The 14,177-nt window shown below is 40.8% G+C and overlaps 1 protein-coding gene across 8 annotated transcripts in view; it reads right to left on the reverse strand.

Moving 5' to 3' along the window:
- Positions 1-14,177, reverse strand: part of enox2 (ecto-NOX disulfide-thiol exchanger 2) — a 163,445-nt gene that overhangs the window by 49,972 nt on the left and 99,296 nt on the right. For all 8 annotated transcript variants that reach the window (XM_035161740.2, XM_035161739.2, XM_035161737.2 and 5 more), the window contains one exon: positions 4,084-4,215. In XM_035161740.2, coding sequence (XP_035017631.1) covers positions 4,084-4,201 — 118 coding nt within the window. In that variant the 5' untranslated portion in view covers positions 4,202-4,215. The remainder of the gene's footprint in view (positions 1-4,083; positions 4,216-14,177) is intronic.

Consider the following 14,177-nt stretch of genomic DNA (forward strand, 5'->3'; position numbering starts at 1 on the left):
CTTTGACCTTTAGAAAAAGATCAACTCTTTCCCTCTTTCAGGACGGACATACGTGGAATGGATATCATGTATGCAGAGGAGATAGTAGAAGGTATAATCAAAATAAAGAGAAATGAACTGATAATATTAAACATAATATTGACTGGTGAGGAATTTCTAATTGCTGTTAAGACACATAAACTAATGCCTGAGTCTATTCTCCCTCTATCTCCAATACAAACATGTTATTATAACTTTCTAACATACACAACCATTGCCCAGTCAATCTATAGATGCGGATGTGCATTAGGCTTTGTGAGGCTGCCGAGAGCTGAAGGCTCTGTCCACAGAGTTCTGTTTATCCAGCTGTCTGTCTGGATAAATCCACTTGACCGGAGGTAGAGAAAATACTCGGTGGTGAAGAAATACATTCTGGGCTCACGGTGGATGAAACAGAGGCAAACTCTAATGTTGTAATGAAAGCACAGGCAGTGTGTTACTCTGAAACTAACATAAAACATAACAGCGTGAACCCACATGCAGGAACCACACGGCGGCGCGTGTACGTGTGCACAAACAGCAGATCAAACAGCAGAGATGCTCCGGAGAGAGAGACACTAAATTCTCCTTTGTTGTTTAGAGGTGAAACAAAGAAGAAGACAAACATGATGTTCAGTCATGATGGGGAATCAATAACTAATCCAGCAGGATTACTTCAAAAGGCACAAGGGGCTCTGGTAGCGAGCGCTGCATGGCAGTTTGACACTGTGTGACATCAGGTTAAAGTGTGTGTGTGTGTGTGTGTGTATAGCTTTGTGCTCACAGAGACTTCAGAGAGAGAGTTCATAAGGAGACTGAGAAAGCACTGAAAAAGTCAACTAGAAGGGCACTTGGAGAGAAAGGGGACCATCGCTGAGGCTAACGTGCTATCACAGCATACGAAAGAGAAAAGAAAAACCTGGATCCAACTGGTTAATTGGATCTGCTCCAAAATGTAATGGTTTCCCCACCCCCCCACAAAATTTAATGGAAAACGGTTCGGTTGTTTTTGAGTGATCCTGCTGACAAACAGACAAACAATAAAGATATAGCCTCCTGGGCTTGAATGTGTCGATCCTATGTTTTATTATACAGAAATAAATCGTGTATTAAAAAAGAGTGCACATTTTGGGATGTTGTTTGGGGCCGACCTTTTTTGTTGTTGCTGTAAACTAAGAAAAGAAGGCAAAGCAAGAGACGCAGCGCTTGAGTGGATCTCTTCCCACTGACACATTTCTCCTGGGGTTCAGGAAGTACAGTTCTTTTGGCTTAAGTGAAGTGAAAAGGGCACGGCTGGAAGACACAGGCCTGTGAGTAACTAACGTGGAAGAGATGAGTAGAGGGACGATAAGACATTTCTGAAATGTACATATCAGAAGTAGTTTTCTTGTTCATCGGTGAAAAAAAAACATGTCCTGATCAATCGAAATGAGCTTTCATTTACATTAATAATACATTATTATAATTACTTCTCAGCTGTTGGATCGAATACACCTTCGGTTTACAACATAAGCAGTTTGAGCCCAGATGAGTGTTTAAGTGCAGACTAAGTGTGTAAAGCCGTTCTGCTCTGTGCGGAGCAGATGAACAGCGTTCTGATGTTGCTCCGCAGTCGCTGACTCAGCTGTAATGAGACATGAATGAGATGTTGGGTAATTAGGGCCGGTGAGGGCGGGAGGGGGGGGGAGTAGGGACGGAGAAAGGAAGGAAGGGGAGGGAAACACCAGATGTTTTGAGGCGATCTGAGAGAGGGGACATATCCGAAAGTGCCGGTGAGGGCCGAGGCTATAAGACCCTGTGCTCCCCCTAGTTTACTCACACAGGACAGTTTCATTACCGAGCCTGATTAGAGCTGAGGGCCGTGCGGGAGAGTACAGACATCTCCCCCACTCCCATTAGTTTGTAGTGCATTTAGGACAGGACAGTTAGCCCCGGTGAATGATGCGTGATTCCAATACAGCTGCTACAACCTTCAACCTGATGCCACGATCGTGACATGTCAGAATTACCGGAGCTTCAGACTCATGGACAGAACTCACTTCACCATCTAAGTTCTAATCACGTCTTGGGTAGTAAAAGGTGAAAATATTTATCTCGAGATGTAAATGAATATATTGAAACAACACAAAACAAATTACTCATGTTTAAAGAAAGTACTAAAAAGTACTTGAGTACAGCGCTTGAGTACATGTACTTATTTACTTCCCGCCATCTCAAACACCTGTAACATATTCTTCAAGATCTCATTTTCCTTCTTCACTGCACAAACACAGTCTGGACTGTGACCGATACGCATGCATCGTGCTGTTTGACTGGAGGCAAGAACCAGCTGTGTGTGTGTGTGTGTGTTAGTGATTAAGTGTAAGAGCAGATTAATTGACCTCACCAAACACCAGTGCAGGTAATAACATCATTAATTACTGCTCTGTATTTATGTGTGCCAGTTTAAGGCCCCTGGCGTTGATGATGCCGGATCACTGGCGTGGCTAAATAACACACTTCAAATGGAACAGAGCCATTATTAATGTGTTTAGTTACACCTGTTTCAAACTCTGCTGTAAACAGGACCTTTAAATACAACACATGAAGTTCACTGAGGGCGTTTTCACACCTGAGACTCTGAATGGTTCATGTCTTTATCACATTGTTTACATTTGACCCAGTTAGTTTTGGTATTACATTGGAATTTAGGGGGCAGGCTAAAGAATTTTGTGTGACACATGTACGTCCTGTATGTCCTGTGTTGTTAATTCTGATTTAGTATTAGCTAACTTTTTTGAATAATGTGCATAGAAAAAGAGTTGTGTTTCCATTTAAATAGAGAAAATTTATAAATTCCATGTTCAAACACTAAATCGTCAGCGGCAAAGTGTTCAGGCAATCCTTCGAGCCACTTCCTCTTTTTCCTCTTCTATTGTTTAATTGTCTTAACGTCCTGCAATTGGTTTAAAAGTCCAAACTCACACTGCCAACGACCCGAACCATGGTTCAGTTTGATCTAGACAGAGATCACCTCTTGTTATTATGGTTTGGACTAAACTAAAAAGTCAGAAGGTCCAGACCAAACCTGGTAGTTGTGAAAGCTCTCAAAGAGGAAAATGTTACCCTCAGTGACTGACTGCAGCTACTGACTCTTAAGCGAGTGTGTGTCCAGTCTCCATCTTCATTATCATTAGGTTCAGTTCCTCTGCTTCTCTCTATCTCCACGAGAAGCTCTTCTACCACTTGTGTCTTCTGTCCTTTAGAGGAAAGGCTTTGTTTACCAATGCTTGAAATATGCCCAAGTGTGTGTATGTGTGCGCGCGTGTTTGTGCGTCAGTGTGTTATCCTTAATATTTCTCGAGGAGTGCATTTAGAGGACTGTTCATCTCAGAGTGCACACACACACACACACACACACACACACACACACACACACACACACACACACACACACACACACACACACACACACACACACACACACACACACACACACACACACACACACACACACACACAGAGAGAGAGAGAGAGAGAGAGAGAGAGAGAGAGAGAGAGAGAGAGAGAGAGAGAGAGAGAGAGAGAGAGAGAGCCTGGCATATTTCAAATATGAAAGTGCATTTCAGCTAAGAAGTGGGAAGTGATTTATAAAAGGCTTTAGGGAAAGGCTTTCTACTGAGGAAGGAGAAAAGACACGGCAGAATAACTCTTCAGAGACGGAGAGTGGGAGGGTGCTGCTGAGCGTAATGTTATAGATAGCGGAGCAATCGGTAAGGATGAATATTATATTGGCAGATCAGAATACAGTAGCGCAACCTTATGCTTACAAAATGCTCCTTGAGGTTTTTATAGCGGAATAAATATGATGGAAATTTCATTGTTTTAATGCCACATTGTTCCAGGCGGTTAAATTTTATACTTTTGTCATTGAAGGGTGCTGAGCTCAGCTTTCTAGAGTCCACATTACCTGCTTAAATCCTATACATAAAGGAGTATATGTGGCATGAGGAATATATACATGTAGATACATAGGTAATGTATGCATACTCTGGTTTGGCAAAGCAGTGTGCAGCAGTGTGGTACCTGGCATCAGCGGCTGTCCAGGGATTCCAATAGGAGGCATCCCCAGGTTGTTCATGGCCGTTGCCCAGGCGTTGGGGTCGGACATGGGCATTGTTATTGAGTTGGAGTCCATTGTCATGTTGCAGATCCCTTCTGCAGAAAGACACAAGAAGAAGTCATCAGCATTCTGGGTCATTTCAGATGAGGAATCGTGTCACAGCAAAGACTGGGGAAGAAGATTGTTTTTAAAAGTGCGGTGATGTCGTAGCATCTCCAGACATCTTATCTCTAAAATCGTTCCTGTAAGTCGGTGTTAGAGAAAAAGAGAGCGGAGGCTACAGTGACCCTGCAGTCACTCTGACACCACAGAGATTTCACTAACACTGTCACTTGAAACTATTCATCTGGTGGTGCTGTTTGTTCAGTTTCTGCACTGAGGCTCACCAGCTGGGCCTCTTTCTGTCTTAGTGACCTCAGAGTCCACAGAAAGACAGTGGGACCTAAACTACTGTGACAAAAATGTTTAATCTTGATCGTAAGGGCAGAAGCAAATTAAATATTAGGAATGGATACATTAGAAAACAAAAAATGTGCATTAATGAGTACAGCAGTGACAGATCTGGGAAAGAATCTGGGGCCGAGGGAGGGACGCACACCCGAAAACATAATGCCTCCAGCTATGGCAGTCGCCGGCACTCAAGCATAATAATGGGGAATAAAACTAGATTATCATGGCTCTATGCACAAATGCTGATGCTATCAAACATTTACCAGGCGCTCTCCTACTAAACCTTGCAAAAGTTGGAAAAACTTGACAAAAACACACACGCATCATCATCTCAAACTCACAACCCCAGACTCATGGTTTTCTGCCAAGCGTTGCACAATAAAGCAAACAACATTAGATCCCCATAATAAAAACCCGGCGGTAAAGTCAACGTGAACAAATCATACATCCACCAGCGGCTCATTCTTCCCATCTGCAGTCTATTTCACAGCTCTAAATGCTCTTTAATTCTCTCCTCTGCTCGACCTCCTTCTCTCTGACGGACCTGTAAATTGCTGTGACTGCCGGCTGAGCCAAGCTGCCCTCTCTCCTGATGCCCGAGCTAACACTACTGTTGATAATGAGAAGCTCTGCACCCTGAACACACTTCACACCTCAGAAGGTCTGTGGCAACGCGCTCTGTGGAGATAACACTCCCCGCGCCTGTCTACACAGCAGCCACTATGCTGGTGTTCAGACACAGCTGGTGATGTGTAATAATTCTGTTTGCCTCTTTGCTTCCCTCTCTGAGCTGCTAATTTTAGAGCTTTCTGCTGTTGCTGCCACAGAGAGGCCTGATGAAGCCGTGTCTGTGTGTGTGTCTGTGATAATGCTGCTGACAACGACTTCACTCTCTCGTAAAGTAACACAACCCCTTTTAACTGGGGACACTTATCAGGACTAAAAATAAAGGAGAAAAGAGGAGGTGTGGATGGATACACTCAGGGTCTGACAGGAGATTTCTTCAGTCTGTCTGAGCTCTCTTATATTGAAATATACAACTGGGGAAAAGAAACAATAAAACAAAAAGTAAAGTAAAGTAAAATAAAATAAAATTAGGATCTCGGTTTAGGGTCTTTTAATCTTCAAAATAAGGAATGCAGTTACGCGTTGGCTATTGGAAATATAGGATGATTACTTCGTTTTTTCCATTACAATAGTTTGTTATAGTTTGTGATGCTCATTATAGCTTTATACAATGATACTGATGTATTTGTTTTAAAGTATCACAATCAGGGCGGAAACTACTACTTCCATGGATAACATGCTTTTCAAATAAAAAAAGATTATCATTAAATGTCCTAAAACTTCCAATCACAATTTCCCACAATGACTTCAAACTGCATATTTTGACCAACCAATGATACATTAGCCAATTTGCAATGTAGTTAAAACAGAGAAAAGCATCAAAGTCTCACACTGCTGAGCTGGAACCAGTTAGCTTTTGTAAAAGCAATCGCTTCTTTATCTTTTTGCAAATATATCAGCCAGTGCTGATACTGGTTGTTTTATTAATAAGTAATTCCTTAAGGGATTTTAAGAAAATAAACTGCAAAATATATATAGATGTTTTCCATACAGCTCAACCTTATTACGACTAATACTCCTTTGAAATGAAAAAAATCCATATTTCCATCTGCCCTCTCATCTAATCTAGTGAATTGAGTGAGTGAAAACACGAGGCTCTGTCTTTGATTGAAAAACCACTGCAAAGGGCAAAGACTATTGAGGAGAATTCATTTCTGCTCCTCAATAGAGAACACAGTACTTATTGATTGTGTGGCTCACATCCAAAGCCTTGTGCATCTGACTGGTTTGGGTCACAGATGGTGAAGTGTACTGTAGGAGCCGGGTCAAGTTAACTCCTCTATAGTGGCCCCCTTGTCCTGTTGACCCTCAGTCTGGATTGAAGTCCTCTTTCCTGCCCCCTCTGCTCACATTCAGTTAACGTCTCAAATATCCGTGTCATCCTCTTTCTCTTCATTGTGCTAATCTCTGTTCTGTTCATTTTTTTGTTACCCGGCCTGCATCGACTCAACCCCCCGTCCATTGTCTCACCTCGCAAACACTCTTTCCTCCATGAATCAATTATACTTTTCAGGCCTGCAGCTCCGAGCGTCAATCATTGAGTGCTTTTGATTTTTCGCTCTTCAAAGTGACCTTGAGGGCAGGAGTCAGCCTTGGCTAGCCTTAAAGGTGCCATCCCACACCATAGCATCAATATATGGAGCTGCAGGAGGAATAGCAAACAGCTGCTGAAGAGATCAACACGAGGATGCATTCATGAGGAAGGACAGACCCGGGCGCAGGCATAAGAGCAGCAGAGCCAGAAACAATTCCGCCGATGGAAGGGATCAATGTTGGTAAATATTTTTAAATGAAAACATGGATTGGAGCACTTTGCTGCTCTGAAGCCAGCCGTCTACGAGGAATGAAAAGTCCCTAATTGAATCCCGGAGTTTATTGTTTTTATTTCCAAGGTCAGAGAAAGTTAAAGATCAATGACGACAAGAGAAAAATAAGTCAAATTATATTCAGCTGTTCAATTTAACTTGAGCGCATACAAAATGCCACAACTAATTATATAAACAAAACAGTCTAATCATGTGAAGCCAAGACCTGATGAGACAGACAATCCCGAAGTAGAGCTCTGTAGACCCGAGCTCAACACACATAAGTCTGGTTAAGCCGAGACAGATTTGAAAAGAGCTATAGGTTCTCTTCTCATGGGATTTTGGCATTAGAGTCTCTAAATGCAGTGAGGTTATAATTACCAATCCACAGGCTAATTGTTAAAAATAATACAGTATAGTTTACACAAAGTATTACAAACACAGAGGTCATAAAGTTATCGGGACCTTCGATGGAGCTGGTATAACAATTTGTGTGATATTCAATGAATTCTGATGATCGTTTAATTGATAAATGTTGACCATCAGTGAATTGTTCAGAAATCACTTTTTAGGAAAATATGCAAAAAAATTGTCAGTTTCCATCTTCTCAAATGAAAATAATGTTTTTCTTATTACCTTCTACTATATTAAATATAGGTTTGGTTTTAAATTGTTGAGAAGAAAAAGTAATATGACTATGTCACCTTGTCACCACTTTGTTTTTTGTTTGTTTTTTTAAATTTTCTGATTGAATTTATCAGGAACATAACGGACATCCTGAGGGAAATTTAAGTGCATAAGGACAATAAGCCAAAAACTTATGATAAAAAGTGACAAATAATATTGGATATGCTGTTAAGAGACTCGCCCTGAGTGCAAATCTACATCAGTATGGCTGTGATGATACATTTCTATGTGGCTATATTACCCATGGCAATTAAAGCGATGGCAATGTTTGATTCAGCCGGGGTCCAGCCCAGGCCGAGGGCTATCCTGATACTCGGTCTCTGAGGGCTGTAACAAGCCTTTAGCTTCCCTAAAAGCTCCCCCAGGAGGCAGATAGGAAATTAAGTCATTTTAAGGCCCATTGGCCGTAAGCCCCAACAGCAGGCAGGGAGACGCTCGGGGCCATTTAGTCCAAAATGCACATGGTTTTACCAGCTAACTACAGGTTTATTACAACCTCTGGAGAGCAAACATCGAGAGGGAGCTAAACAAGACGAGGGACAGCGGTGACAGGAGAGCAAAAAAAAAGGGTCGCATTTAGTAGATGGATGTGATGCTGACAAGTCAAAGTGAGGGAAAGAGGAGTGAAGCAGAGAAATGGAAGCCACCTCATACTGAACTTCACAAGAGTGCAGCAAAGAAAATAGCACAGACTTAATGAGAGTCATTACCACAGAGTAGGAGCGGCACAAAACTAAAATTATTGTATAATATAATGGCATTGCTGAGCACAGTGTGCCTGAGCAGACAGATGAGTGTAATTAGCTTTCAATACATGTCCACTGAGCAAAGGGAGAAAAATAAAAGTCCCAGCAATTGTTACTGCTACTTTCGGATTCTTGGGTCTAAAACACAGCATTTGAAATAATGTGTGAAGTGTCCATAATTATGTATGGAAAGCACATAGTGGGCAAAAATGCTTTCAGTGCAAAATTGCTTTCTGAGAGTGGATGACCTTCATGTTCTCCTGAATGCGGGTCTGTAGGTTCCTTCGGTCTCTGTGTATGTTCCTGTACTTATATCTTTGTGAGGACCACTTTAAGCATAGACCCTACAGAGTATAGACATTTTGACCAGTCCTCACTTTTTCAATGGGCTGTTTGAGGGTTAGGACTTGGTTTTAGGGTTAGAACTAGGTTTAGGCATTTAGTTTGGATGGTTATGTAATGTATGATATCAATGAGTGTCCTCACTAAGATAGAAGCACACAGTACAAACGTGTGTGCGCATGTGTGTGTGTGTGTGTGTGTGAGATAAAGGTCAAAAGACCTTCAGGGTCATCTGGAAAAACGAGTCTGATCACAATATGAGAGGAACATATAGAACATTAAGATAAGACGTATGTGTGAGTAGAAAAAAAAAAACCTTTTGTGAAACAAGCCTGCACATACACACACACTGTCTGTTTAATAATGTATGACTGCCCTTCTCTCCGCTTCTTTGATCTGTTAATTATGATAAAACGGGTCGGGGTCTGCTGATTAGTGGTGGCACAGTAAAGACTGAGCCGAGTGTTCTACCACACCGCGTCTCATTTAGGTCCGGGAAAAAAACTACAACAAAATGGAGATGTAAAGATGACAGAAGAGCCCTGAAGACAGCCCGGCCTCGTGAGGAAAAAGAAAAGACAAAGTGCAGAGAAACTCCGTCATTTCTTTTTAAATCACTTGGATAAATTCCGACATATAAAAGTGTTAATGAGACCAAAGTTCAGGAAGAGCAACAGTGAAGCCGATGCTGAGCGGGCGTCACGGCTCATCACGTACATGTTGCTTGTTACAGGTGAAAAGCAAAGTGTTAAACACTGAAGCTGAATTCATTTGGGATTAAATTTGCAGGAGCTGATGGTGCAGAATAAAAAAGTCAGTGTGTTCCTTTGTAATTTCCTCATAGTTCCGGACAGCTTCTTAACCGTTATGAACCCAAGCACAACATGTGGTCTGTAAAAGATGTGGACGTTCTGCCCAGTTACTCACAAAATCGAACACAATCCAATTCTGGCCTTGCTCCTAAGTAAGCCTATCTATTTCGTAGGTTTTTCGTCAATCACATTGGCAAAACCCTTTTTCACACCCTAATACGTTGACCAAGCAGCGTGTCCTGCTGATAAAAATCACACCACTAGTTGAACTGAATTACAGGTGGACCAGTGAGTTGCCAACAGGCAATTGGGACTGAAATCATCATGGGAGAAGGGGTGAAACAAAATAACCTACGTAAGAGTTGTGGATCAAAATCACTGACCAGTGGAGCTGATGTTAGAATCACTCCACCTCCCTACAGACATGAATTAAGTCTGAAAAAATTACCTTTAGGCTGGAAGCAAAATATTAAAACTCAGATTTGGAATATTTTTTAGACCTCATCAGGTATAATGTGTTGATGCACGTCTGTATTTGACTGGTTAGTATCGATAAGCAACAGGGAAATCTATATTTCAATGTGAAAAAAATGTGACTGTCGGATGTCTATTACTTATACAGAGTTGATTTTAAACATTATAATAATAAATAGGCAACAGAGGCTTAACAATGTTAAACATATAAATACCTGCGCCTGACTGTAACATCATCACTGAGACTAGAGGAGTGATGGTTTTATAATGTTGTGGGAAAAAAAGTTATTGTATTTCCGTCCAAGCTTGAGACGATTTCCTGGACAGAGAATTTGAATGGTGCAGAACCTTCTCCACATTCTGTGCTGCCTTAAAGATCTGACCATGTTACTGATTCCACTCAGCCCTGCCAATACTGTGGAAAACAGCTGCATGCAAATAAATACCAGGGTTCATTGCAAATACATTACTGACTCTATGTTGCCTTTTGTGTCCAACAGGTGACCGTGGATTTAGTTAGAGGCCATGGAGGTTGACAAATCAAATTACCACCTCCAAAATTAGATTGAAAAAACTAAACTGGGCGCAATGCACAACAAAGGTGACTGAAACGCCTACAAGATAGTGAAAGAGTAACGTACTGTATGTTTGACACATATTACAGCTAAATCAGGCTCATTAAGACTACACTACTTGCAGCAGTTTGATGAATTACAGTCTTGACTTGTTCCACATGGTTGGTGAATCCAGTCAAGCACTAAAAACACATAGATTTAAAGGAGACCTGTCAGGCGTTACCTGATCAATCGACAAGTCATCCCAGTAAACACCACATCAAACCGCCAATCACCACAAAACCACCAATGGTGATCAAACAGGCATATCCAGCCCATACTTTCATCAAACAGTTGAGTTTCTGTTTTAGGACTAAGCCCCAGGAATTACTGATTATGAAATGAACTATAATGAGTGACAAAGTATTCATTTAAAATTTGTATTATCTTTATTTCTTACAATCTAATGCTTGTTTAACTATTATTATACAGCAACAAATATATCTTTCTGTTTTTGAGGTGGTGCAAACATTCACCCACCTCTGCAGAGTCCTGGATCAGACAAAAGCTGCTCATATTACCACAGTGTTTACATTAATCATGGTAAAATCATCTTTAATCCATCCCAACAGATGATCCACATTAAGAGGGATTTAATAATAACACTGACACAATAAACCGACTTATCAAAGCTGCTCTGTCATGACTCCGACTATCTTTGCTCAGCATGTGCTAAATGCTAAATACGTAATTTCAGTTCCCTAAGTGAGTTTAAGTGCTCGGTTTGAAATTTTCAAATGCTGCAGCTGCCTCTTTAAAACATATACTGCATGACGAGACCCGGCTAACAACTGAAAACAATGCAGTGTAACAATAGTGCATATGAAGAGCTGCAGAAACTAACCCTGATATGACAAACGTTTTTCTTGAACCATGAATTTATAGTATTTAAGAAGGAATAACAGCAGAAGACAAAGAGGCAGAGGAGACATCAGCATTGATCTCACTGAGGAAGAAGATATCCCAGGGCAGATTAGTTCTAGTAAACAACCTCCCTTTCTTTTGCCTTATCAGGGGCTGCTTTTATACAAATAGAGCAGAGGCAATTCTGTCTGTGTGTGTGTGTCAATGTTGTCAAGAATGAACATCTGTTGGTGGACAGGAGCATGACTCTTCCCTTCCTTATCGGCCTCAGAGAGGTGGCAGACAAGAACAGAGGAGATTACTCTGATATGGGGGAAAGGGAGAGAGAGAGAGAGAGAGAGAGATGGGGGGTGTTGATGGGAGGTTGTCTGTGGAAACAATACTACAACAAACAGGCAAAGCTACTGAGTAAAACTGGTGTTATGTGAGGAGTTCAGCAAAGATTACCTGCCACGCTCACTGGTGAAGTTTCTAAAACTCTAACGTTCTAATGCCTCAGTGGTGTTCGCACTGTGCTGATGAAGAGTAAGAAGCCGTGTCTCATCTGTGCCTCACAAAGCAAATGATTTGGTGGTCAAAGGCTAAAAAACTCCAATGTTGTTGATTTGAGGTTCCTATTTATACTGCTGTTGGAATATTTTGAGTAGTCAGAATAACTTGAGCTGAAGTGACTTTTTTCCCTGCAAGCAGAAGCAAGTTTAATTTGAAGGGCTACAGGAACAGGAAAATAGTCACAGTTCTGCTGCAGAACAAGTGTAACGTTGCCTTAACCACGACAACTGTTTCCAATAGTCCCCTTAAATTTAAGCTGCACCATTTCTTGTATCAAGGTTGATGCATTAAATGTAAATCAAAACACAATCTCAAAAGAGTATAAACAATTATCCTGGATCTGTTCCTTTATTTGGATCTGTGCTAAAATGTAATTCTTCCACCAAATGCCATGGAAATCTGTTCAGTAGTTTTGCTTAATCCTGCTGACAAACAAACAAACAAACTATCTAACCAACAAATGGATGGGGTGAAAACATAACCTCCTTGGCGTAGCGGTAACAATGCAACTACAGCTTCTTCCACAACTTTCTGGTCACTTCCCCTCCAGCAGCCGCCCTTTAAGATGTGCTTCTATTCATAAATGATCCCTGTTGTCTCACCTTCTCCACTTCCTCCACCCATATACAACTTTAAGTACAGTTATTGCTAAAATACCAACATATTGGTGGTTTTAACAGCTTTTTCTTGTATTTTTAATATTAACAAGTGATAAATCTATCGCTAAACTCACCATAGATTTATCTGAACGTCTCTAATTCAATCATCAATACCAACCGGCTCTTTAACTGAGTCACTGACGGATCTACAAGCAGGAAAATAACTGCATGACTGGGTACAGGAGCTGACGGAGTGTACGATTGATGTTAATGATGTAAAAGAACAGCTCATGCATGGGCTGCTGCTGGTACCCTTTTGTCCAGACTGACAGCAGTGACAATTTGTCCAGTCACAGAGAAGCTCGTCCTGTATTTCTGTCACAACTGAAAAGTAACAGTTTGTTTGGCAAATGAATTTTGAACAAGCACAATGAATCACTGGAGCATTATATAGCATAAAGCTCAATTGTCATTCGCTGGCTTATCAATTTAAATGCGCACAATGAACCAGCGAGGCGCCACATAAAACTGCATGAAGCTTGACACAAAATATGCTTCCTCGCCATTTCATTCCAAGTAACCTATCTAACATTCACAATGTAGCCAATAAAAAAGAATCCTATGGATCTCATTACTGAGCAGGAGAAATTGCTTCTCATTTTAATGTGCACATGATGTACGGCGTCTATTTCACTGTACTGGAGGGGGTAGATGAGCGACAGTGGCAGAGAGTATGAATCTGAAATATTTCTTTTTATTATGGCTAAGCTGTCACATCAGTAAATACTGATTTGTGAGGAGGCAATCTAATACGCTGCGTGGGACAGAAGTGAGGAAGCAGGCGCCATTACCAGAGCAACAATCTAAAGAGGAGAGATGAAATAGGCAATTTGAACATTTAAAATGAAAAAATAAATAAACTGGTTGTGAATTTTGAAAGCACCTGAGCCACTAATTTAACAGAGTGCACAAAAACAAACAGCTATAACCAGACGTACAACGTTTAATCCAGAGCGCATTTATTTCACAAGCTACCAGGGATCAATAAAGCATCGTTTTTGTTTATTAGACAGCTCGAATAAACAAGTGTGAAATTAGCTTCAACACAGTGAACCTCATCAGTGTATTTGTCTTGACAGAATGAGCGTCAGGAAGCAGAAAAAGATTATTTCATATATTCACTTTATAATTTACTATCTCTTAGGTTTTAAAAAATTTACAAATTCTCACAGGGAAAGTTGGAAAATGCATATTTGGTATTTGTGGTCGGAAAATCTATTTAACAAATTAAATTACAGAAAGGAAGCACAACTTAACCTCACATGTTTGTATTAGATTTAACCTGGACGTTTGTATATTCTTTGTTTTTACAACACATTTTTGCTATACAAATTACATTTAGTTACTTAAAATGTGTATAGATGGAATGTAGTGATAACCCTTGAGTATTTAGTTTAATTCATCAATCTGCTAATGACAGGGGAG

The sequence above is a fragment of the Hippoglossus stenolepis genome, chromosome 7 (genome assembly GCF_022539355.2).
Source record: "Hippoglossus stenolepis isolate QCI-W04-F060 chromosome 7, HSTE1.2, whole genome shotgun sequence".
Lineage (NCBI taxonomy): Eukaryota > Metazoa > Chordata > Actinopteri > Pleuronectiformes > Pleuronectidae > Hippoglossus > Hippoglossus stenolepis.